General features: G+C 32.0%; 1 protein-coding gene across 2 annotated transcripts in view; it reads right to left on the bottom strand.

Moving 5' to 3' along the window:
- Positions 1-3,532: 3,532 nt before the first annotated feature.
- Positions 3,533-22,999, bottom strand: part of Slc12a2 (solute carrier family 12 member 2) — a 99,453-nt gene continuing 79,986 nt past the window's right edge. Inside the window, exons 18-27 of one of the 2 annotated variants that reach the window (XM_076856693.1) lie at positions 22,236-22,342; positions 19,788-19,867; positions 17,271-17,396; positions 14,721-14,768; positions 13,197-13,319; positions 11,699-11,810; positions 9,762-9,848; positions 8,560-8,695; positions 8,223-8,290; positions 3,533-6,371 (exon numbers count right to left, since the gene is read on the bottom strand). In XM_076856693.1, coding sequence (XP_076712808.1) covers positions 6,236-6,371; positions 8,223-8,290; positions 8,560-8,695; positions 9,762-9,848; positions 11,699-11,810; positions 13,197-13,319; positions 14,721-14,768; positions 17,271-17,396; positions 19,788-19,867; positions 22,236-22,342 — 1,023 coding nt within the window. In that variant the 3' untranslated portion in view covers positions 3,533-6,235. The remainder of the gene's footprint in view (positions 6,372-8,222; positions 8,291-8,559; positions 8,696-9,761; positions 9,849-11,698; positions 11,811-13,196; positions 13,320-14,720; positions 14,769-17,270; positions 17,397-19,787; positions 19,868-22,235; positions 22,343-22,999) is intronic. The other variant, XM_076856694.1, reaches the window with a different exon arrangement.

The following is a 22,999-nucleotide window of genomic DNA, read 5'->3' as shown; positions in this document are numbered from 1 at the left end:
TTCAGTTGAACATGGAGCAGATTATTTAGAGCAATCCCAGGAGTAACAAGTCACAGGTGTCTATTAAGTTTAATCTTCCCAGTCTCTTCCTTCTTTTCAATAATTAAATCCTCATTTTTTAATATATACTTATTTTTTAGTTGTAGGTGGACACAATACTTTATTTATTTTTATGTGGTGCTGAGGATTGAACCCAGGGCCTAGCATATGCTAGGCAATCACTCTACTGCTGAGCCACAACCCCAGCCCCCAAATCCTCATTTTTATAGTGAATCCACTCTATGTCAAGTGGGCACAAGATTCGTGCCTAATCAATTACGTGACTGAATCAGAGGGATCATAATTTCTAAACTGAATCCACTGGGGCCCTTCCCTAATCTTATCCTGCCAAAGCTTATTGAGGCACATCAACTTTTTACTTCAGTTGTTGCTAAACTCCTGGGACTGAGTTTGGTTCAGAAACCATTAAGCAAGCGTGTGGTGACATTTCATTTTGAGAATTAAGTCAAGCCTTGAGGGGCAAATTAGAGAAGGAAAGTAGACACAGAGCCCTAGTGATGTGGTGCTGGGTCCCTTCTCCTACTAGCTAAGTCCCTGGAGTCATTTGCCTCCCTGGACTTCATTGTTGTGTTAGCCTGCTTTGGGTTCTGTTCCTGCCATTAACTAAGACCTAACTAATAAAAAAATGAAAACAACGAGCATTAGAATTCATAGGTGCTGCTAAGGGAGGTGGAAATACAGGTGTACCACAGAAAAAAGGGCAAAAGCAACCCCAAAGAAGAGGTTACATTGAAAAACCAGCAAAGGTGATGACTTTCACTTAGCACAGAGATTATGTGACAGAAAAAAAAAAAAAAGTCTGCTTTTTGCAGTGCTGGGAGTTGAATCCAGTGTCTTGCACATGTAAAGCAGGAAATCTACCACCAAGACATACCACCAGCAATAAAGTATGTTTGAATATGCTTTCCAGTTGATTCTGATATACACTAGTGTTTGAAAACCTTGTTCTAATCGGTGTTTTAATACATAACACACCTGTGCTTCCTTACCATCACTTTTCAAAAAAAAAAAAAAACAAAACGATAAATTTATGTCAACAATGCTAACCTCACAGGTGCATAGAAAGTAAACAAGGGATTACCTTCACTGACCAAAAAAAACATAGAAAAATAGACTATTTTTAAGATACAGGTTATAGTTCTGAGATTGGGACATGTAGCTAATAAAAGACACTGATTGGGTCAACAGTTTTTAAAAATTCAAGAGAAAACAGTGACTTCAATTCTTCAATTTGCTGTTCCCCAAAAGGAAATTTGCCTGAGACTTTTATTTAAAGACAAATGTTTTTTACAATCCATGAATCTCTTCTTGGAGCATACCTCTTCATCCCCTGCCACCACCCTTCTCCCTCATTCCTATTTTTTTTTTCTTAATCAGTAACATATTTTAGGAACTCAAAGCATTTTCATGGTTTAAGCAAAACTATCAGACTTAATCTGAAGCTTACTCTTTACTCAGAAAAACTCCTATGGATTGTTGCTTTTTAAGTTATGAGAACCTCTTTTAAAAATCCTTTACTTTTCATACACCTGTAAGTTTAGAAGTGTTGATGTAAATTTCACATGGTTTAATTGGGGCTTAATTATAAAATTTAAGAACACAGGTAGTTAAAACTTACAGTAGTTACATGCTATTATATGTATCTATGTAAATATGAATATTGCCTGTGTAATTTAAGACTGTCTTTTTTGGGTATTATTTGATATTAAAGATCCGAATATAAAGTTACTTTATAAATTGCTTTTCTTTAACTCTTCTAGGACAAAAATCTCAACAATTCTCCATCAGTTCAGCAGTATTCTATAAAATTCTGATAAGTACTGAGTCAAGTTTTTATATATAGTATCCATGGATCACTGACTCTATTTCTGGATTTAAAAATGTAAGTTTATTTTCACTTTGGCTCTGGGTAGAATATATTGGCAATTGTACTCATATATCAATTGTGCAAAAAACTATATGCTGACACAATATTATTTTGGGGGCTGGGGTTGTGGCTCAGAGGTAGAGAGCTTGCCTAGGATGCATGAGGCACTGGGTTCGATCATCAGCACCACATAAAATAAAAAAATAAATATATTGTGTCCACCTATAACTAAAAAATAAATATTAAAAAAAGATTATTTTGAAGGAATGAATGGGTTGTTGATCTGTAAGGAACACAGCTAGAGGTAAGGCCACACATTCAGAGGCACTCACATTTTTTCCTACGTTTCTAATCCTTTGTCTAACATAAAATTCAAGTTAGACATAAGGAGTGGGGAATAGGCTGAAGTTCTAAAGCTAGCATTTAATAGACTACCACACATTTGAAACGGGTCTGTGACCACTGTTACCAAATCTATAGAAGGCAATCAGCTAGATATTTGAGTACTCTCCCCCCACCCCAATATTAAACTGGTTAACACACCAACATGTTTTATATATTTACAATCTGAACTAAACTAAATCAAACTTCCTACTGAGTGTATCCCAGGACTTGTACTATCTTTACCCAAAGAGCTAAATATTACTATCTATTTCTTTTGACTCTACAAATATACTGTTAGTACAAAAACAGGGGGAAAAATGATTTTTTCTTCATAGTGAATGAATAACAAAAACCTGTTGGCTCCAAGATGTATTCCTGTTTTGAAAATTGTTGGATGATCTGAAATTAGTAAATGTAAAATTCACAGTTGCCTTTGGATTCTTTCGGGTTCCCATAAAAGGGAGTAAACTGGCCTGAATAGAAGCTTATTTATTAAGAACAAAGATCATACAGTGGACTTTACATTTTCACATCTCTTAGGGCAGTCTGTAACCCATCTATATGTGCTGTTATTTGCACTACTTGAGCACCGACTTGCTGGGCAGAGAGGGTAAGTAGCTTAGAAATAACAATCTGTCCCAATCATCTAACAGATCAGGCAGCAGTGAAAGCATACTGGAAAAGCCCCTGGAAATTAGATCTGGGTTCTAGGCAAATATCCTTTGCTGATTTACCATGGCCTAGGGAAACTTCTTAAATTTCTCCAACCTGCTTTCTCCAGAGTTTTACTCTGGAGAAAGATGAATAACTATTCTGCATATGTAACATGATTATTGAAGGGTTCAAATGAAAAAGGGAAAATCAGCTTAGCAAAGAAATCTTAGGAAAAAAAGAAAGAGATTAAATTCAAGGGCTATGAATCCCTTTTAATCTTTTCGTTCCTCATTCATAAATGAGGGATTTGGCCCCAAAGCAGAATTAGAAAAACTAAGTCATTTTTTTAAAAAATCATAATATTACTGTACTGAAAACAATTCAGTCACAGTATCAATACTGATTATTCCACAGGCATAAGGAGAGAGAATGAACACAAACAACTTTTCCAAGGCATGAATAATAAGGTAAAAATCATTTAAAAAATTCAGACATTAATGAAATAAGATGAAATCATAGCTGGCATAGATTTATAAAACTGGTAAAAATACAAGAGTAGACTTTAAATAGTTTTAATGAATCCACTTCCTTTATTGCAGTAACCTCTTTACAAAGCAGCACTGCAATATCCAAAGTTAAAACATTAGAAAAGCATTTGTGTGACAGTTATAGTACAGTGTTATCAAAATATTACATTTTCAAACTTAGTAGATAATCATCCACCAGAGCTCAAATCTTTAAATTATTTATTTCCATAGTCTTAAAAAACATGTAATGTCAGAAAGCAATATAAAAAGGATGTAAAAGGAAATCTAAAATACAAAGGAAACAATGTAACAAATAAATATTTGATTTTAATTAACTGTTAATAAATCAGCTTAACACCAACATTCCCTCTAACCCATTGCATTCTTACCTATGGGAATAATTAATTCCAATGCCCCTGTTTAATTATCACCAATGATTAGACTAAAAAAAAAATTTGGCATTCAAATAATCAAAATCAGCATAAATAAAGTAAAACAGTGTCAACACTAGTGAGCATCTCAAGAATTGCTAAAAAAAATTACAATAATTTTTGAAAGTTTTTGACCTGGTGTCTAGTGTTAAGTGAAAGTAATGATTTTTTTTTAAAGTGAAAAGCTTCTTACATTATTTCACAGACAATATTACCCTCCCCACATTATGCATATTTAGATATATTTTATGTACTTTATACACACATGTATGATGCATGACATTTGGTTCCTGTAGTACAGAGCACAATGTTGTTTTCCTGAATGGGAAAAACAAAAACAAAACAAAATAATAAGTGTACCTGTGCATATTTCAAATTAGCAGCACTCAGGCCATGCCCTATTATCCATTTAAAAAGTTCACACATGATATTATTTACTGAACAATGTGACATTTCTACTGTCTCCCCCCAACACTGCAAAACCTGCAATAAATTGAACAATGCTGGGAGTTATAATGTAGGAAACAATTTTTAGAAAATTAATTACTTCCTTTTCTTAATATTCTGAATTTAAATTATCAGAGTTCCAATTTTTATTAATTCAGTTCATACTCATGCAGCAAAAATATTGCAGCACTAAAAATAATTTTATAGATTTCTAACAAGATTCACAAGAACCTGCATAAATTCCCCACCACTGAAACTCAACAATGAACCCACTGAAAAGTACTTTAGATGAAATGTTCACCATTTTCTAACTGGATGATAGTTGTGTGAAGTTACACTATGCCTTCAAATGATCAGCTTTGTTCTCTATGAAACCTGTAATCTGTCAATTTGATTTTGAAGATGTTTACTAAAACCAAAAATGTTTAATACAATGAATCTTGATCACTTTAAAATGCAAAACACCAACAACACAAATTTCATTACATATACACATATGTATCTGTGTATGCATATACACACACACATACAGATATGTAGACATAAATCCCTTGAAATGTTTTTAGGAAATCCTTCCTTGAATAAAAAAACAAAAAACAAAAATAAAAAACCTTCACATTAATAACTATTTATAAAGCTTTTAGTAACAGTACATATGCACTGTCAAATTGTACTAGTAGACTATGATGTCAAGAGACATTTCAAACGCACAAACTGGCAGTTTTTCTTAACACAAAAGTTTTAAAGTATTAAGAATGGATTAATTTTTAATGTTCAGAATAATCTGTTCAAACCTGAGTGTATTAAGACTAAGTGTACTTGACAATCAAATGAATTAAGCCTAAAAACATTTCACTAATAAACCAGTGGTCCATTTAACCATTTGGTGAAACATTATTTTAATGGATTTATAAAGGATGGTACAGTATAGTAAAATTCCATAGTGTTTATTGAAATATTCTATTAAATGACATTGTTTTGTCTAAATTTCCTCCAGAAAAATCTGTAAGCATTTCTTAAAAGTCCCTCAGATTTGAGAGAAATTTTAAATTAGGACAGATCTCTCTTAAATAAAAATGATCTTGAGGATTTTTATTTAAAGAATAACATGTGAATTTTCATCATGGTATATAGAAGTACTGGGTAAATCTTCAACCTTTTAAGGTTAAAAAAAAACAAAACAGTCAATTGGGAATTAAACAAGGTATTTTGAGCCTTTTCCCCTAGCTCTACATTTATATATATTCTTATAAATCTAACATTGAGGTTTACTTTTTGGTTATTGACCCCACTTTTTTCCCCATTTTTCATTAGCCTGCCCTAATTCTCACATTTAATATCTAACAGATACTTTTACAAAAGTAATAGAAAACATACAGTACTCAACATTAATTGGTCAATGGAAGATGAAAAGCAGTGTCCATTTTGTTTTACGGTGAGACTAGAAATAAAATAATATCCAAAGGCAAAGTTTGACATTCTATAAATTTATAAAAGAGGATATATATGGATGAAATTTGGTTAATTTCAGAAGGCACCTCAAGGCTAAAGGCTTTTTGTAACTCCTTTCATCAATCAAAAAATAACACACTTTTATTGCTATTCAAGTAGCAAGGGAAAACTTTACTTTCATATGAACTTCAGTCCAACAAGAATCATCATTAAGATTGAGATACAGAATTGGCTACAACTGAAGTCTCCATACACTTATCACTGGAGCAACTTTCCTGTGTGCTTTCAAATTAATGAAATAGTGAAAGAAAAGTCACAGTTTGCCATTGTGATGTTAATGTGTCATTGAAGATTTCAGTCACTTCACTAGGCACTGAAGTACCATTCTGGGAGCAGTCCATTGTGTAGAACACTTAAGAATAGAAGGTAAGGACACTCTGATGATTCCCACGAACTAGAAGGATTGGTGGGAGGTCCTTCGATAGAGCTTCTAACCATGCCATGTAGAGGGCGCTAGACACAGCACCTTTACGAGCAACTGGGAGACTCCTGGGATCAAAAAGAAAGAGGATGTTGAGTGATGCTTTTAAATTGAGGAGAAAATGTAACAAATGTTATAAATTAACAATACTAACAGTAACTAGAGCTGGGTGTGATGGTGCACACCTGTAATATCAGTGACTATGAAGACTAGGCAAAAAAATGGCAAGTTCGAGGCCAGTCTTAGCAATTTAACAGTCCCTAAGCAACTCAGGAAGAACCTGTCTCAAAATAAGAAATAAAAAGGGCTGAGAGGTGTGGCTCAGGGGTTAAGTCCCCCTGGATTCAATTCCCAGTACCAAAAACAACAACAAAAACAGTAACTAGAAATTACTACAATTACAGAATAATTCTGAGTACAGGGAAATTCTGTACAGGGAATATCAACTACAATGTTTTCATGTCACTATTCTCATGTTTTCAGGTTTCAACAAAAGATTTTAAAATATCTATTCATAAGGATAGGGAATAATGATTTGCAGAAACTACTACTATTACTACTACTACTACTACTACTACTACTACTACTACTACTACATATAAACTGTCTCGGAATCTCAAATTTACCCCTTTTTTAAAATAAAGATAACATTATTTTAGGAGAAATAGATGTTTCTATCAGAATTTAGAAAATGGAAGTTACTTATAGATAAAATGTAAACATCATTAATGCTACATATTTTTAACACGAGTTTTAATTTCTATTTATAGACTATATAGTAATGACCAGTTGACTTGTACGTTTTTCTCTAAATTTCTGTTTTAGCATCCTCCAATACAGTATTTGATCATCATCATCAAAATCCGAACTTAATGGAATAATAAGTGTTACTTATTAATCAAACTAACATTCCTTTGGTACTACTTCATTTCATTTGGCATGATTTTTGGAGATCTAAATTTTCCTTATGTCTACCCTCCCAGGTTCGAAGACTGAGAAAATTCGGGTTCATTGTGATATCTCACTAACCTACTGCAGTAGAGAAATCAAAGTAAGCATTAGCAGCTCTATTCAATGCAAAACAATGTGTCCATATGTAAAGTCTGTGTGTGAGATTTGTGGGTTTGGACAGGAACCACTATTCCAATTTAATCCTTAAAACAGTATGAAGTTATTTTCACAAGGAAGCTGTCTAGGTTCAAATTTTAGTGTGGGGCCATTCTATCCCAACATGTGTAATGGCTAGACTATAGTATTTTCAAAACTAAAGAATTTTGAAAGAAAAAATTCCAGCTCTTCATGGTGGCACACAGGTGTAATCCCAGTGACTCGGGAGGCTGACACAGGGGGATCATAATTTAAAGCCAGCCTCAGCAATGGTGAGGAGCTAAGTAACTCAGTGAGACCTTGTCTCTATATAAAATATAAAAATAGAGGTGGGGATATGGCTCAGTGGTTGAGTGCCCCCGAGTTCAATTCCTGGTATCCCTCGCCCCCCCTAAAAAATCCAGACTAGCTTATTATGATAAAGAATTACTTAAGATTTATATAAACTTAAATAAGGTTTTTGTCTTTTCTCCGAACTTAAATGATTTCTCAGTTAAAACAAAGTATATTTAAGAGTTTGTTTTTTTGGGGGGCTGGGGATGTGGCTCAAGCGGTAGCGCGCTTGCCTGGCGTGCGTGCGGCCCGGGTTCGATCCTCAGCACCACATACAAACAAAGATGTTGTATCTGCCGATAACTAAAAAATAAATATTAAAATTCTTTCTCTCTCTAAAAAATAAAATAAAAGTTTGTTTTTCCTTTGTATAACTAGTATGTCTTGACAGAGCACTAAAAGTGCTTTTAATAGAAATTAATCAAATACATTATCATAAAATGAACAGCTAAGGAAATCTTAATACAAATATTACTTACATGACAATAATGTTAGCTGTGCTTGAATGTTCCTTTAATAGTTCATTTAACCTGATCTGCCGGTATGTCTGAAATGAAACAGGACAATCTAGCATAGTTTATAAAGTAATAAGAAAACAAAAACAAACCAAAGTGAACCATGGAGTGATAAAAATATCTTTTCCCTGTTTAGAAACAAAATTGATGCCTCCCACTATTCACACATAAATCCACTTAGATTTAATTTACACAACTGGTTTATCTCATATCAAAATGTAGGCCTTTATATTTATGTTTTAAGCATTTTTTTAAAAATCACATGCAAAATTAATGAAGGAAAACAGAAGAGAAAGAATACCTTGGTCTTATAAAGCTCAAGCTCATTGTCTGTTATTCGCCATGGTTCATCTTCTTTCATTTTATCTGCAATATCTTGTTCTTTATCATCTTCATGAAGTCTGTATGGCTCAATCATTTCATCAAAAGCTACAATGCTTAAGAGAAAAGAATTTTAAATTACAGAAAAATATTAAACAGTAAATAATAACTTGTGAAGTTGGTGTTATTTTTTATGCTTCCCTCCATACCAACTATATTGGTAATTTATTTAGAAAATAGTTTTTGTCTCTAAAACTACACTGACAATAATAAAACTGCAGCTAAAGCTAATCTTTTGTCCCTGTGCCCATGCTGCAACCTAAAATTCTACCACAGTAGCTGAAATGATTCTTTTGACTTAGAAGACAAATTGTTTTACTACTCTGCTCAAAACACCAAGGCTTTCCCAAGTACTTTTTGAATACAACTAGTGTTAGAAAATATAGTAGAACATTCTGAAGGGAGGAAAGGGTAGATAGTAAAAATTTAAGAATTTCTAGATCCAATGATACTTTCTAGGGCAAAAGACAGTGAAAGACTATGAATGACATTTTAATAACCCATGAATATAAAAAACACTTTTCAGTATCAAATCTGGTGTATATTATTCTGTAAGAGGAAGCAATCTCTCCCTGATTAAAACCTATTTAAAATGAAATCTTTATACCAGCTTCATCATTTATTCAACATTTATCTAAGAATAATCTGGTGAAATAAACACAATCATTATAACAACCTCTCTATATATCATTTCTAGGCAGAATATCCCAAGAATAGAAATTTTCTGTGCTAGAATTTTGAATCAACTATTATAAGCAAATCGTTAGATTCTCCTATTTAGCAAAAATACTAAACAGTGAAAACTAATAGGTATGAAGAGTGGGCACAGAATTGTTAAATGTGGGCAGGAAAAATGGAAATTTAAAGAACCACCTGGAATTTCTATGGCACTAACAATTTTCAGAAAGCATGTAAAGCAGTAATTGAAATCCTCTCTGAAAACTGAAAATTCTAACATGTTACTTCAATATCTGCTCTTGGCATGCCAACTACCAGTTTGCTTTACATATAACTAACAGCAGGGAAAAAATACTCAAGTAATTAGTTGAAGTTGAATTATTTGTGTAGTTGATACATAAAAAGATTGGATGTTTGTACAGATTAATTTATCCAATAACTTACTTTTCTTTCTTTGGTTTGGTATTGATATCACCTAGGACCATGATATCGGAGAAGTCTATTCGGAACTTGCTGAGCAAAGTAGCCATCCTAGAACAAAAATGAATAGCATTCAGACATGTTAAGGATGTATATGTACTTTTAGTCTACATAGGGCTGAATTTATATTTGAACAGTATGACTTATAGAAGTTTTTCCGATGGGTTTTTTTTTTTAAACAACAACAACAATGACAACAACACAACAACAACAAAAACTCATCTAGCTGGGTGCAACAGCACACACCTAATAATCCCAATGGCTTGAAAGGCTGAGGCAGGATGATTGCTAGTTTGAGAGCAGCCTCAGCAACTAAGAGATCTTGTCTCAAAAAATAAAAATAGCAGGGATGTGGCTCAGTGGTTAAGCACCCTTGGGTTCAATCTCTAGTATTGCTCCCCAAATCTGAATTAATTCATATTATTTACCCCCTCAAAAAGATATCTAAATTGCCTGAGTAGAGCCTACTGTTGTTATTTTTTTAAAAACTTTCTCTTATTTTTAGGACCTAAATATTAGGTGGACAGAGAAAAACATTAATAATGAAATCTGAATGGCAACTATTTTTTTAAATGGTTAATTTTAGTTTAATTATATTGGAGTATATAGATTTAAATAAAAAGTAGTGAACAGTTTAACAAGATTTTATGACTAATAAAATAAGTTTTAAAAAATTAGGTTGAGATATTAGAAAACTGATGGGCTACAGGTTTAAGTAATAAATTCATTAACAGCATTTCTTGCATAATTCACCGTTCAAAATAAAGAAATAGCTCACTGAATTTTGGTATTTCCTAAGTGCCTACGATTATACTATGTGCTAAATATTATAGGATCCACAAAACTCAAATTTAAGAAAATAAATACAAGCTGGAAAGTGATAAGCAGTATCAAGTGTACAGTGATTCAGGAAGAAAGCACAATAAGTTCCTACATTCTGAAGAACTGAACTGGGTTTTAAAGAATGGAGTAGTAAACAGAGAAGGGTAGTGGAAACAAGTGAAGAGCTATTTATAGTAGACAAGTGACAGTAAGCAAAGCAGTAAAAGCTTGAAATCACAAATATGTCTGGCAAGTGTACATCAAAGTACAGGGCCTATATGGAGGAATGGGAGGTAAGGACAAAAAAGAAACAATGGGCAAATCTTCAAGGGCCTTGAATACCATGTTAGGATAATTATATATACTATGTTAGTTTATGGAAAAATTGTTAAAATATATTGGGTAGAGGAATCAGATGGTTAAAATTTTGCTTTCTACATAAACCTGGATGCTACGTATGCAAAATATAGGAGAAAGGTCAACACAAAGGTACTAGAGTGCAGGAGAGAAGCAGTGAAACCAGAACCAGAACTATGGCAGTGCAGACAGAAGCAAATGAGTGATACTGGCAGTCTGCATTTATTGTCTAGAAGTCTACAAAATATATCCCATATAGGAATAAGTACATTTTGTGTACTTGTAACCCTGATTAAAAGAAAAATAAGCTATTTAACACCTTAATGTTGCAACTATTTAATAAAGACCTTCTAAAATGCCAATTTGTTAAAAAATATCACATCTAAGTAAAATTAAGCGTTTATAACTTAAGTATGAAGGTCAAATTAAAGAGAATGAAATTTTTAACTACTAGATTTTTAGGGACTGGGAATGTGGCTCAGGCGGTAGCGCAGTCGCCTGGCATGCGTGCGGCCAGGCCCGGGTTTTTTCCTCAGCACCATATACAAAAAAACAAAGATATTGTGTCTGCCGAAAACTACTAGATTTTTAGCTTCAGTATAACAGCAATATTATGGATATGTTCTGGAATGTCTAATTTTTTATCCTATCAACTCTATCCTTATCAATTGTGGTAATGAGGTACTATTAGAATAATTTCCTTTAATTTAAAATAAACTTACGCTCTCCGGTCATGGTCTATTCTGTTTATTTTTCCACCAATGAATACTCTGATCTTACAGTCTTTCCACTTTTTCTTGGTAGTCAGAAGATAAGGTATCAATAAGGTCAAACCTGAATTATAAAAAATAACATCATTTACTAAATGCTAATTTCTCAAAAACTTGTTAATACAACTTATTTTCTAAAGGGATTTTTATTCTCTTTTGAGTTGTATTTACTACCACTCAATGTAAAACAAAATACTTCCTCTCTCCTTCTTTAATAATTCAATCAAAAAGCCATTAGGCAGGTCTCAGCAAGAAAGGAGGCCCAGCACTCATAGCTCTTTGAGTAAGGCAATTCAATGGGACAGTAGCTTGGCAGTCAGAAAAGTGGTCACATATAGAAGGACTGAGGAATGAATATATTCATTAACCCTAATGGGACCCTGGTTTCACACTGAAATGAGAAATAAAGGATATGCTGGATTGGAGTTGGTTTTCAATCTCTACTTATACATACACAAATAAATACAAAAAAACATATATACTTCCAGCTCTTTCCACTGAGAGGGCCTGGGAGCAGTGACACCCTCACAGCCACAGGTATCTAATGCCCTTATTTTTTCTAAATACTATTCTCCACTCTAAGAAACCAGAGATCCTTGGAGGTGCCATCTGTGGCTCATATAGGGAATGTACAAAACTATAAAATTGAACCTGGAACATCGTCTTATGTCAGAAAGTGACTCCATGAATGCTGGGGCAGAATAAATGGCACAGAAATTAGTCTAAGAGAGCTCCTGCTGGCTAAATATGAAAATAATAAATTATATCCCATTTAATAAAATAAGAAATCAATTAACCCACATTGATAGAAATTTTAAAAAAGCTCATCCTTAAAGTAAAATGCCAACTAATAAACAAGAAATATGTAATTGGAAAATCATCATTTGGCAATCACAACAAAAATAACAAAAAAATGAGAAAAATAAGTGATAGCTCAAAATACTGATAAAGGCGACACAGTCTCAGAGTAAACCTCTAATATCTGCGATTATAAAGCAGGGGGCAATTTTCCAGTGGATAAACCTGGTGGGAAACACTTTACTCAATGGTCAAAGTTCATTGCACCAGTGATGGGATAAATCAGTATCATATGACATGTAGCCAGAAGAACAATGGAGCCAGAAGAACAGAGTATCAAATCTGTGATATTTCTGCCAACATATAACTTCATACTAATTTTGAGGAAATATCAAATAGCATTCCAAACTGAATGGCATTATACAAAATGGCCGAATATTAAAATAAATGTTAAGGTCATGAGGCTCAAGTAGGTACTGAGCACTTCTATAATGAAGAGACAAGACAACTAAGCCTGATTCTGAAATTAATCCTTTTGTTGTGTGAGAATGTTGGCAAAACTTGAGTGGGTGAAAAGTGCATGCCATTTCTTGGTACTATCTTCTATCTTCAGTAAATTTTAAACGTTTAAAAAATATATTAATGATCTTACCTCCATCATCAAAAAGCCACCAGACATCAATAGTATTCTTTCCTTGTTTTTTCTGAAATTGTGTACTAGCTTCAAGCAGCTTTTGGTCAGCCACATTTAAAGGTGCAATAGGGCCTTTGGATTCTAAAGGATTAAGGGTTAAAAAAAAAAAAAAGTGTAAGGGAAGTAAATAAAGTTTCTTTAGCTGAATTCCTATAATTTCCTTTTTTATAATCAAATAATGCAGACAGGGCATATATACGGTATTTATATCAGTTGTTTATAACTTAAATATAATTAAAAATGGCTACGAATAAGTACTTTCTTTTAAAAATAACGCATCCAACTTTGCTTGTCTAATTTCTAATATTTTGAAGCATTCTGATGAATGTAAGAGAATCATAAGTACCAATCAAAATATACGTGAGTGATAGATTTTTTCTGTGTTTTTCTGGAAAACTATTTCAGGCTAACTGGACAAATCAAGTTTATACCTGTTCTGTGAAAATATTTCTCCTGTAATCAGGTAACTGAGTAATTTAAGGTCAAAATTTTTTTAAAAATAGAAATTATCTGCAACATAAATGACAGAGGGAATTGAAGACATACCAATACAATCTTACAATTATCAGAATGAAACCTTAGTCTTAGGAAAATCCCTGATCTTTAATCTTTTGTCCTCTTTAATATATGAGGCCCAGTTCTAAGGAACATCATATCTTTCTCTGTACCACACAAAGGGGTAGGAATTCCTTGGAAGGGCACCCATCTGCAATAGGTTTATAGGACAAGAAACCAAAGTAGTTCCCATTTTCTTTCCAGGAGTTAAAAAAAATAATAAATCAGTATTGGCTCAGTGAACAAGCAGATGACTATTATGAAACTCCTATACTAAATTTTTAAAAGCAGAAATCCAAAAGAGGAAATCTGATCACTTCTGAAAAATGTCTGTCACTCACTTTTCATGCTGCCATGATGTATGCAAACATGACAAATGATTCTGCATGATGAAATATGGCTACCAAACCACACTGCTCCATAACTCTCACCTCTATCTCCTCCTCATAAAATTCATGTATGTTGATATGACTGTATCTCCCAAACGCAGCACGACTGTGAGAAATATTGTAATTTTTAAAATGAAAAATATATTAGTATCAAAATTTAGGACCTGGTTGGGTACAACTGATGGTAAAGAATGCAAGCGATACCATTTCAGTGTCCCTACATATCATCTAAACCATGCAGTTTAAAGAAAAAAAATACTGACTTTTTAGGTTTCAGTATTTTAGAAATGCTGAAATTATTTAAATTCTTATAATGATAAAAACTTATCTGTAATATTTCACCTTGTACCAAAAAGATTTAACTCTTTAGTTGGACCAATCATAACTTCTAATCTGTGTTTAATAGATATCTGTAACATCACCTCACTATGGAAATAAAAGATAATGTTAAAAAAAAAAACAGAAAATAATAAGGTTGGAGTTAAAGAGTTAACAGTATGAAAAAAGGGATTAAAATAAAATGATGAAAAATGCCTGCCTTTTTTCAACAGTGGTTGAGTTGGAGTCTTGCCATCCTCTTCCTCATCTAGATTATGTTTAAAAAACACAAAATATTAAGTTAATTGCTTTTATATCAATAAAATATAAATAGAGCACATTTTAAACAAAACAGTATGAAGCAACAGTCCATGAAAAATGATCAAGACTGAAGATTAATATTTTCTACACTAGTGTTCAGGTTTTTAAAATGCCAACATATCTTAGACCCTACAGGGTAAATGATTAACACCCTGAAATTTTATTCCTGCAAGTTTATCCAAAAAACCTTCATCAGAATTTTTAAGCTTTTACATTTGCAATCAGTTGAGAAGGTATAAAACTATAGCTTTAGAGTAGAAATAAGATATTACAAAATTGGCTTGCAGATAATACATTTTAAACATGACACTGCACAACTGTGCAAATGACTAAAAAGCAATTTTAGAAATATCTGATATTTCGTATATGTAAAAGTTAATCACTATTTGAAATATTAAGAAATTTGAGCAGTGGCAGGGGCCTTTGCTTTATATAAATGCTAAGTTACATAAGAATAGCTTTCTTCAAATAAATGTACATATAAATGCATGTACATGTGCATGTATTCATCCATTTATATTTAAGTATTCACCAGATTTCCCCCACCCTGGGGTTAGTTTTGCTAACCCCACGTTTCTTCTAAATGTAAGCTTGTATTATTTGCTTGTTTAAGGCACATAAAATTTTGGATTTGGGCAGATAAGAGTATAGTGCACTGGGCTCTTGAGTTAGACTTCCAGGATTCCAGTATTACCTCTACTCCTTTCCTAGCTGTATGAGTTTGAGCTGATTACAAAACTCTTTGCTTTCATCATTTGTAGAAAGAGTTAGGAGCACCTACCTCTTAAGTTGTTATATTGCAAATACTGATGCAATGAGCTCAGGGTTTGGTACAAAGCAAGCTTTAAAGAGTATTCTTTTTGTCTCCTTGCACACTGTATGCCTCAATAATCAAAACAGACATCACCAAATGCTGTCACTACACAATAATTATACCAGAATGTTTCCAATTCTTAAGACTTTTTACATAAACTTCTTAGTAGTTTGCTGATGCTGAGACTTCACCAAATAGAAATCAAACACAAAATAAAGCTAATATTGTATTTTTATGCATGTTATAGAAAAAAATGAACTATTATATTTAATTTTATGGTACTAAATATTACTGTTCTCATAAAGTAGATATTTAATATATCTTCCTTTAATAATTAAAAAAACTGTAACTATGGACATTCTGTATTCAATTATAAGAGCTCAGAAATGTCAAGAAAATTATTGACATTTAAAAATGATTTAAACTAATTTAAAGGCATGTAGGTTTTAACAACAGAAAGATGGTTAGAGATGTCCTGACCCAGTTTCCTAGTCTACAAAAATAATGTGAGTTACAGTCTTATGAAATCATTAAGAAATTAATGCATGAATAGAAGATTAAAATGTGGGAGCACAGAAGTAGCTGCTTGATAAAATTAGGTTTTCCCCTTCCAATACAACTCATACATTAGTTCCTAATAAACTGTAGAGAAAGGATCTTTTTTATGCAAGAGAAATTAACAACAACAACAACAAAAAAATAAAAGTAGGAGGAAATTAAAGAATGTATACCATAAATTAAAATAAATGTAGGAGCAGAAGAATAGTTATCAGAATCAATTTATGGAGTTTTGAGGCAAAAGAAAACAATTATAATCAAGCCAGCAAAGAACTGAAAGGGAAAATAGGTTTTGACTGCACTTTCAACTGCTGTTCCTCTAAGCAAACAAGGTACATAAGAAGGGATTAAAAAGCAACACTAATACTTCTCAGGTAACCTAGAAGAAATAAACTGCATAGACACACAGTTTGTTTCTAATGTTTCAATTTCACAAAAGGTGACCATTTTATAGCTATAGAAATCAAAAGTATGCTGTGGTTAGATGGTTTACAGTGCATTTTTTTTTTCTTGTAGCATATTAGCTGGGAATAAACAGGACAGATGGAGATACTAGTCTGAAGAGAGGTAGGAGAATGAGGGTGGGAGAGTAAGATTTGGAAGTCATCCCTTGTCCCTTCTCATAAATGTGACATACAGATTTGTGAATGAAATTTTCTGAAAGTCTTCTCTGTTATTATAAAATTACCATGTTCCTTCAAAGTTCAGATTTAAACTATGCTTTAAATTAAAATGTTTTATTTAAAGCAAATATAAATAAAAATGTACAAGACCATGTTAGTAAATAATTCATTGGCATAGTTTTTGTTCTATGATCCTCTTTTTTTTTCATCTTTCATACATTTGATTCAAGTGAGCTATGAACTTCCATTTTTACCCCAAACTATGATCCTCTTTAATACTTTAAAACAGCTTGTCATTCTGTAGCCATTTTCAAAGTCATAAATTTTATCTAACTATAAATGAATGGTGACAAGTTTGAGAATAGGCTATTTTACAATATATATAACAAAAATCATTTCCTCCCCAGATTGAAACATTAACATTAATAAATTTTCTTGTTCGACTGCAAATTACCTTTATGTGTAACAGATTTTTCACCAGATGTTTTGGAAGTATCTAAATCCGATTTTTTACTGTACTCCACATTTAGTACCACATCCTTGGCGCCAGGAGATTTCTCTTGGGATGACAATAATTCTTCTGTAAACATGAAAGCATTTAAAATAGTATCTAAAATCATATTTTAACAGTTCAAGAAGGCATCAGGGTTTAATAATTAAATGATATTTTAAAGCAAGGTTAATTATGGAATAGAAAATTAATTATAAATGATTCCTTATGTAAATGTGATGTTTTATGTGAGAGTCTGTTTGATTATTCAGTTAAATATATTTTGAATATTCACTTAAATATAGAAGCCACAACCACATGGCTAAGATATCTGAATTAGGTGCTAGAGAAAAAGTAATGAGTGAAATTCAGTTAATAGTACAACTTACATGGAAAAAACAAAGATATATAGTATATGAAACAAATCCTATTTCCAATGTTACAAAAATAAAAATGTAAAATGTAACCAACATTTATATGCAAGTAAGCAGAGAACACTGAAAAAATTATACCCAAACTATGAAGCTCAGACCACAGAATTTTTTCCTAACAAGCTCATGGTGAAAGTACCACTTCTTCACTTTTAAATCTTTTTTTTTTTTAAATGACTTTATTTATTTATTTGTATGTGGTGCTGAGGATTGAACCTCACATGCTGGGTGAGCGCTCTACTGCTGAGCCACAACCCCAGCCCCTTAAATTGGTTTTGTTCTTTTTTTGGCAAGGAGTTAGTGAATATTTAATTCCTATAACACATTTATCATTCAGACAAATGAGATTGATAATCTGCCCATAATCATCATAACTTATTTTTATAAATGAAGAAAAGTAACAGCAGAACTATGGAGTCCACTGACCAGCATTATGACAGGAACTTATAGGCCTTATCTATTCTTTAATCTTTATGACAGCCCTATGGGATAACTCTGCTCTAACAGACAAGGAAACAGAGTCCTGGAAGTCAACTATGGGAAAAGGCTGGGATTAAGAAATCTATTTGGTTCCAACACCTGTGCTCTTAATTCCTATACCAAATCATATTCCTATAAATTCTCAAAAAAATTTAAGAAGTATAAATCCATGAACAAATACTTTGAAAAAAAGTTTCTATAACATCCAAACCTCAGCAAATTATAGAACTATGCAAGCTATTAGCCAAATTGTGATATTTCTCGGTGAAAGGGAACAACACTACATATAATTCTGCGAAGTTAACAGATGTAAATCAGGTATCCTAAAGTTCAATCATTGTTAGAATAAGAGAAAATTGAGGCAGTTATCTTTGCCAGGCCTTCCACAGAATAAGATATACTTTGTTACAAAGATAAAGACTTCAAAGTGTTTCTTTCAAAACTGTATAATACTCTTAAAGGGAAAAAAGGGAGGAAGTTTAAAATAAATAATACATCTCTAATTTCAATATGTAACAGATGACAACATTTCATTATATGCCTCTTGACTATTTAAAGTTAACTAATTCTGATTTAGTTACTTAATTTACAAAGGGGATATACACGTTATCTTAAGCTTATAATATCTTTTAAACTATGAAAAATTGAGGATATAGACATTTACATAGTTTATTAAAACTATAAGTTGACAAAAGCAGCAATTACACCTTCGGTTTCAACCTTCACTTTAAAAATGCTATGAAAGTGACATTGTATTATATAGAGAGCATTTTAGACATGACCAAATTACTAGTAATGAGGGTCAGGGAAGAAGTGTGGTGAGAGCTGTAAATAAGGAACGTGAAGGGGAATCTTTGTAGTGACAGAATAGTTTGTATCCTAACTATGGTGGCAGTTGTACAAATAATGTGATAAATAAAACAGAATGACATACATACAGGTGCATCCAAGTGAATGTAAAACTGGTAAAACTGGAATAAAATCTGGAGACTGTTTCCTAGTTTGAGCTAGTACTCTAGATATGCAAGATGTTACTAAAGGGGATGGAGTTAGATTAAGAATATAGAGGACATCTATGCACTACTTTCTATGCATCTTAAATATTTTTAAATGACAAGTTTCTTTTTATAAAATGGGTCTTTTCTTAAGACAAAAAAATTGTGACAACATTTAATCTTTATTACTGTGACTATGTATAAAACATTACTTTTATAAGCATAAAAACAATGATTTAATAATCATTTAAAAATTTTCTCACACTATTATTTTACTTATGTACTTTTATAATTTTGGTCCTAGACAATTATAGCTAATATCTGCTTCTCTTAACATTATTTGAATCAAATTTACTCTCTTCATTAATAATCACTAAATATCATCCAAGCTGACACAAAGAAAAAACACACTTTGGTGGATTCCAAATAGATATGATCTTAAAATGCCATATAACAGTCTATGACAAAATAGATGGCAATCATGAAAGTTAATGAAGAATGTAAGAATCATATACAATTTTCTAACAAAGTAATTTATATATTTTAAATACAAACTTATTTCAAATGATGTTTACCTTGTCCTTGAAGATGAGATATATCCAAACCTTCTTTTAGGCGGATAACCACTACTCCGTACTGTATGTCAAAGGCATCACTATAAAATTTGGAGATCACAACAATTTATGTTCTCCATAAAATGAACATAATCACACATCTCTAAAATCACTTTCAGCCTTAAATATATGTTTTCTTTCATATGCTTCAAAAATTAGTTGGTAAGATATAAATGTTACTTTCGAATCCTATACTTTCCCTTTCCCTTCTTCCATAATACTATCATGTGCCACACAACTTTTTGGTCAATGACAGAGTACAACTACATATACATACACATATGCTAAGTAGTCTAATTGTGTAGTAAGATATGCTATCTGGGTTTGTGTACATACATTCTATGGTGTCCACACAACAAAATCAGCTAACAATACATTCTTCAGAATGTATCCCTGTCGTCGGGACACATATATTGAAATTCTAACTAAAGTAACTGTTAAAAGCAGTAATAGTATTTTTATCCTACAAAGTAAAATTATGGAATTTCAGTAATCCTCCTCTACTTATATTCAGGCTCATACCCTTAACATCAAGAGAAATATATGAAGACAAAATATAGTCTACTGAGAATGACAGCAGATTGTAGAGTATGAAGAAACTTCTGAAAGAAGGACATTTTAAAATAATTTCAAAAATTTTTACAAAATTGGTTTAAAAAGTAGTTCAAAGATTTTACATATACTAAAAACCTTGAAGGTGATTCTAAAAGCAAAGTCTAGAAACTTGTTAAGACCATAAATCTTCTGTTCTGGCTCAAGTGCTCCCTTATATTTTCTGAAAAGATAAATTTCAAAACTTAAGTTGTTCTAAATGAGTGGTAATGGGATTAACTTTTATCTTTAATTGAGCCTTGAGAGAAAAAACCCAGCCCATAACTCATGGGATTTACGATTTATGGCCTACATAATTTATTCTTTGTTTCCACTGTATTTTCCTCTGTCCCCCTAAATACAGAGTACAGAATTATGAGATAGAATGAGATTAGAATGAGATTATGAGTTAGAATGAGATTTTACTTTTTAAAAAAGTAATAAACCCCAAGTCAAACAGCAGTCACAGCACAACAAAATTAGCAGAGTTTTAATCTTAACTAAAAACACTTAACATTTAGTTGAGAAATTTTGTTCATCACAAAATCAGTATAGAGATTTAAAAAAAAAAAAATAGAGTGAAATCTGGATATTCCCTTAAAGACTCTTTAAATGTAGCTATAAAAAGAAAACTATATTCTATGGGAGAGAGGCAAATAACCATGTTGTATCTATAGAAATAACAGGAGTTACGGTAAGGGAGATAATGCCAGTGAATTAAGGATAATCAGATCAAATTCAGAAAAAACAGGACTTGACTCTGATCTTGGAGTTACTTGGCTAAATACAAGGGTTTTTATTTATTTTTTTAATTTAAGGACAACTGTTTATATATAAAGACATACTTAACAAGAAAGAGAGGATAGCTCTAGGTCATCAGTAACTATGACATAAAAAAAGACTATATTCTTCAACTCTGGCATATAGAGGGGATGCTTATCCTTAGGGTGAACAAGATAAATAGATTTGCTTAGCAAATCCTAGAGTACTAGATAGAGAAAGGAAGGAAGTACTTTTCAAGATTTAAGAAGTAAATTTGGCAAAAAGTTTTTTGATGCAATGACTTAGTTCCATAATCATAGGTAGCAGATTACATAAAAAGGTATACACACAAAAATTCATGAACCCCAAGTAAAAACAAAGACAAAGAAACGAAAGAATTAAAAAACAAACAAACAAACAAACAAAAACCCTATCAGACAATTCATCAGAGGAAAGTTACAGTGATGGAAAATAAAACTAAGCTATATGATAAAGATCATTGAAAATATCACTGAAAAAGGAATAGTAAACTCAGAACTTAATGCTTCAAGGGGGTAGAAAAGGGAAACATGTAAACAGGTTTAATAAAAAAATGTTTTAAATAACTTCATGGATGAACCAAATGACTAACTGCAAAATTAGTTTGAAAGGAGAACACAACTAAACCCGTGAGGCTGAGATGATGCTAGAATTCCCTTCCTCAGCATAGGACATTATAATGACATAATTTAGAAGGTGACTATACTGAGAACATTTGAGAACTCTGCTCAGTAAGAGCTGAACGAATAAAAAGTGGGAAGCCAGAATGACACACACACTCACTCTTGAGTATGTGTGCTTCCATACCCACATGTACATACATGTTTATGTATATATGTGTGTTAAAAAGACAAAGATAAAATTGAAATATTTCACTAATAGATCACCAATTTAAAACCCAGACCCTTTGTGTGATTCCTTTCACTCTTTTAGAAGACATTATTTTTTAAAAAGTATTCAAAATTTTCAAAATTAGTATTTTTCTGAACTAAATTACTGAAATAAAAAGATACTTACTGAAATAAGTTTATATACATATCCACATCCCTCATATCTGCTTGCAACCAATCTTTCTTAAATCCAAGAACAAGTGTGTTTGGTTTCATACGACCAAGACCAGCAGCCTAAAATATACAATAAATACAACTTCAAATATATACTACTCAACAAAATAGTTTTTTTAAGAGATGAAAATCCTCCAAATTAACATTCTCTAAATATTATATGGACTTATCAACAAAAACTCTTCAGCAGGCCATACATGGGTGCTGACTTATAAATTATATATAGTACATTGATCCCATATTACACATATATATATACTTCTCATAATTTACCAAAATTTCTGTGTATATTTATTGGCAAATATTAAATACACTTAATTTTTTAAAACCCTAATAATATAGGTGTATTCTCAGTTACTTTTTAAAAGTCCAAAGGGCTACAGTTTTAAATTATAATATTAAAATTTGAATTCTATCAATCATGCAAGTTTCTGCTGAAATTTGACTAATTTCTTTCCTCAACTTTTCCATTAATCACATTTTTTTTTGCAATTTCATCAGGAATTGCAATACAATATGTTAAACAAATTTGCCCAAAAGCCCAACAAAATCTAGTAAAGCATAATGGAAAACTGTGAAATTGTGATTAAAAAGTTTTTAAAATATGCCATTTTAATCCTTTTGTTTGTTTCGTACCAGGAATTGAACCAAGGGGTGTTTAACCTCTGAGCCAAATCACTAGCCCATTTTTTATTTTTAGACAGAATATTGCCAAAT

The sequence above is a fragment of the Callospermophilus lateralis genome, chromosome 5 (assembly GCF_048772815.1).
Source record: "Callospermophilus lateralis isolate mCalLat2 chromosome 5, mCalLat2.hap1, whole genome shotgun sequence".
Taxonomy (NCBI): domain Eukaryota; kingdom Metazoa; phylum Chordata; class Mammalia; order Rodentia; family Sciuridae; genus Callospermophilus; species Callospermophilus lateralis.
This window is presented reverse-complemented; position numbering and strand designations above follow the sequence as displayed.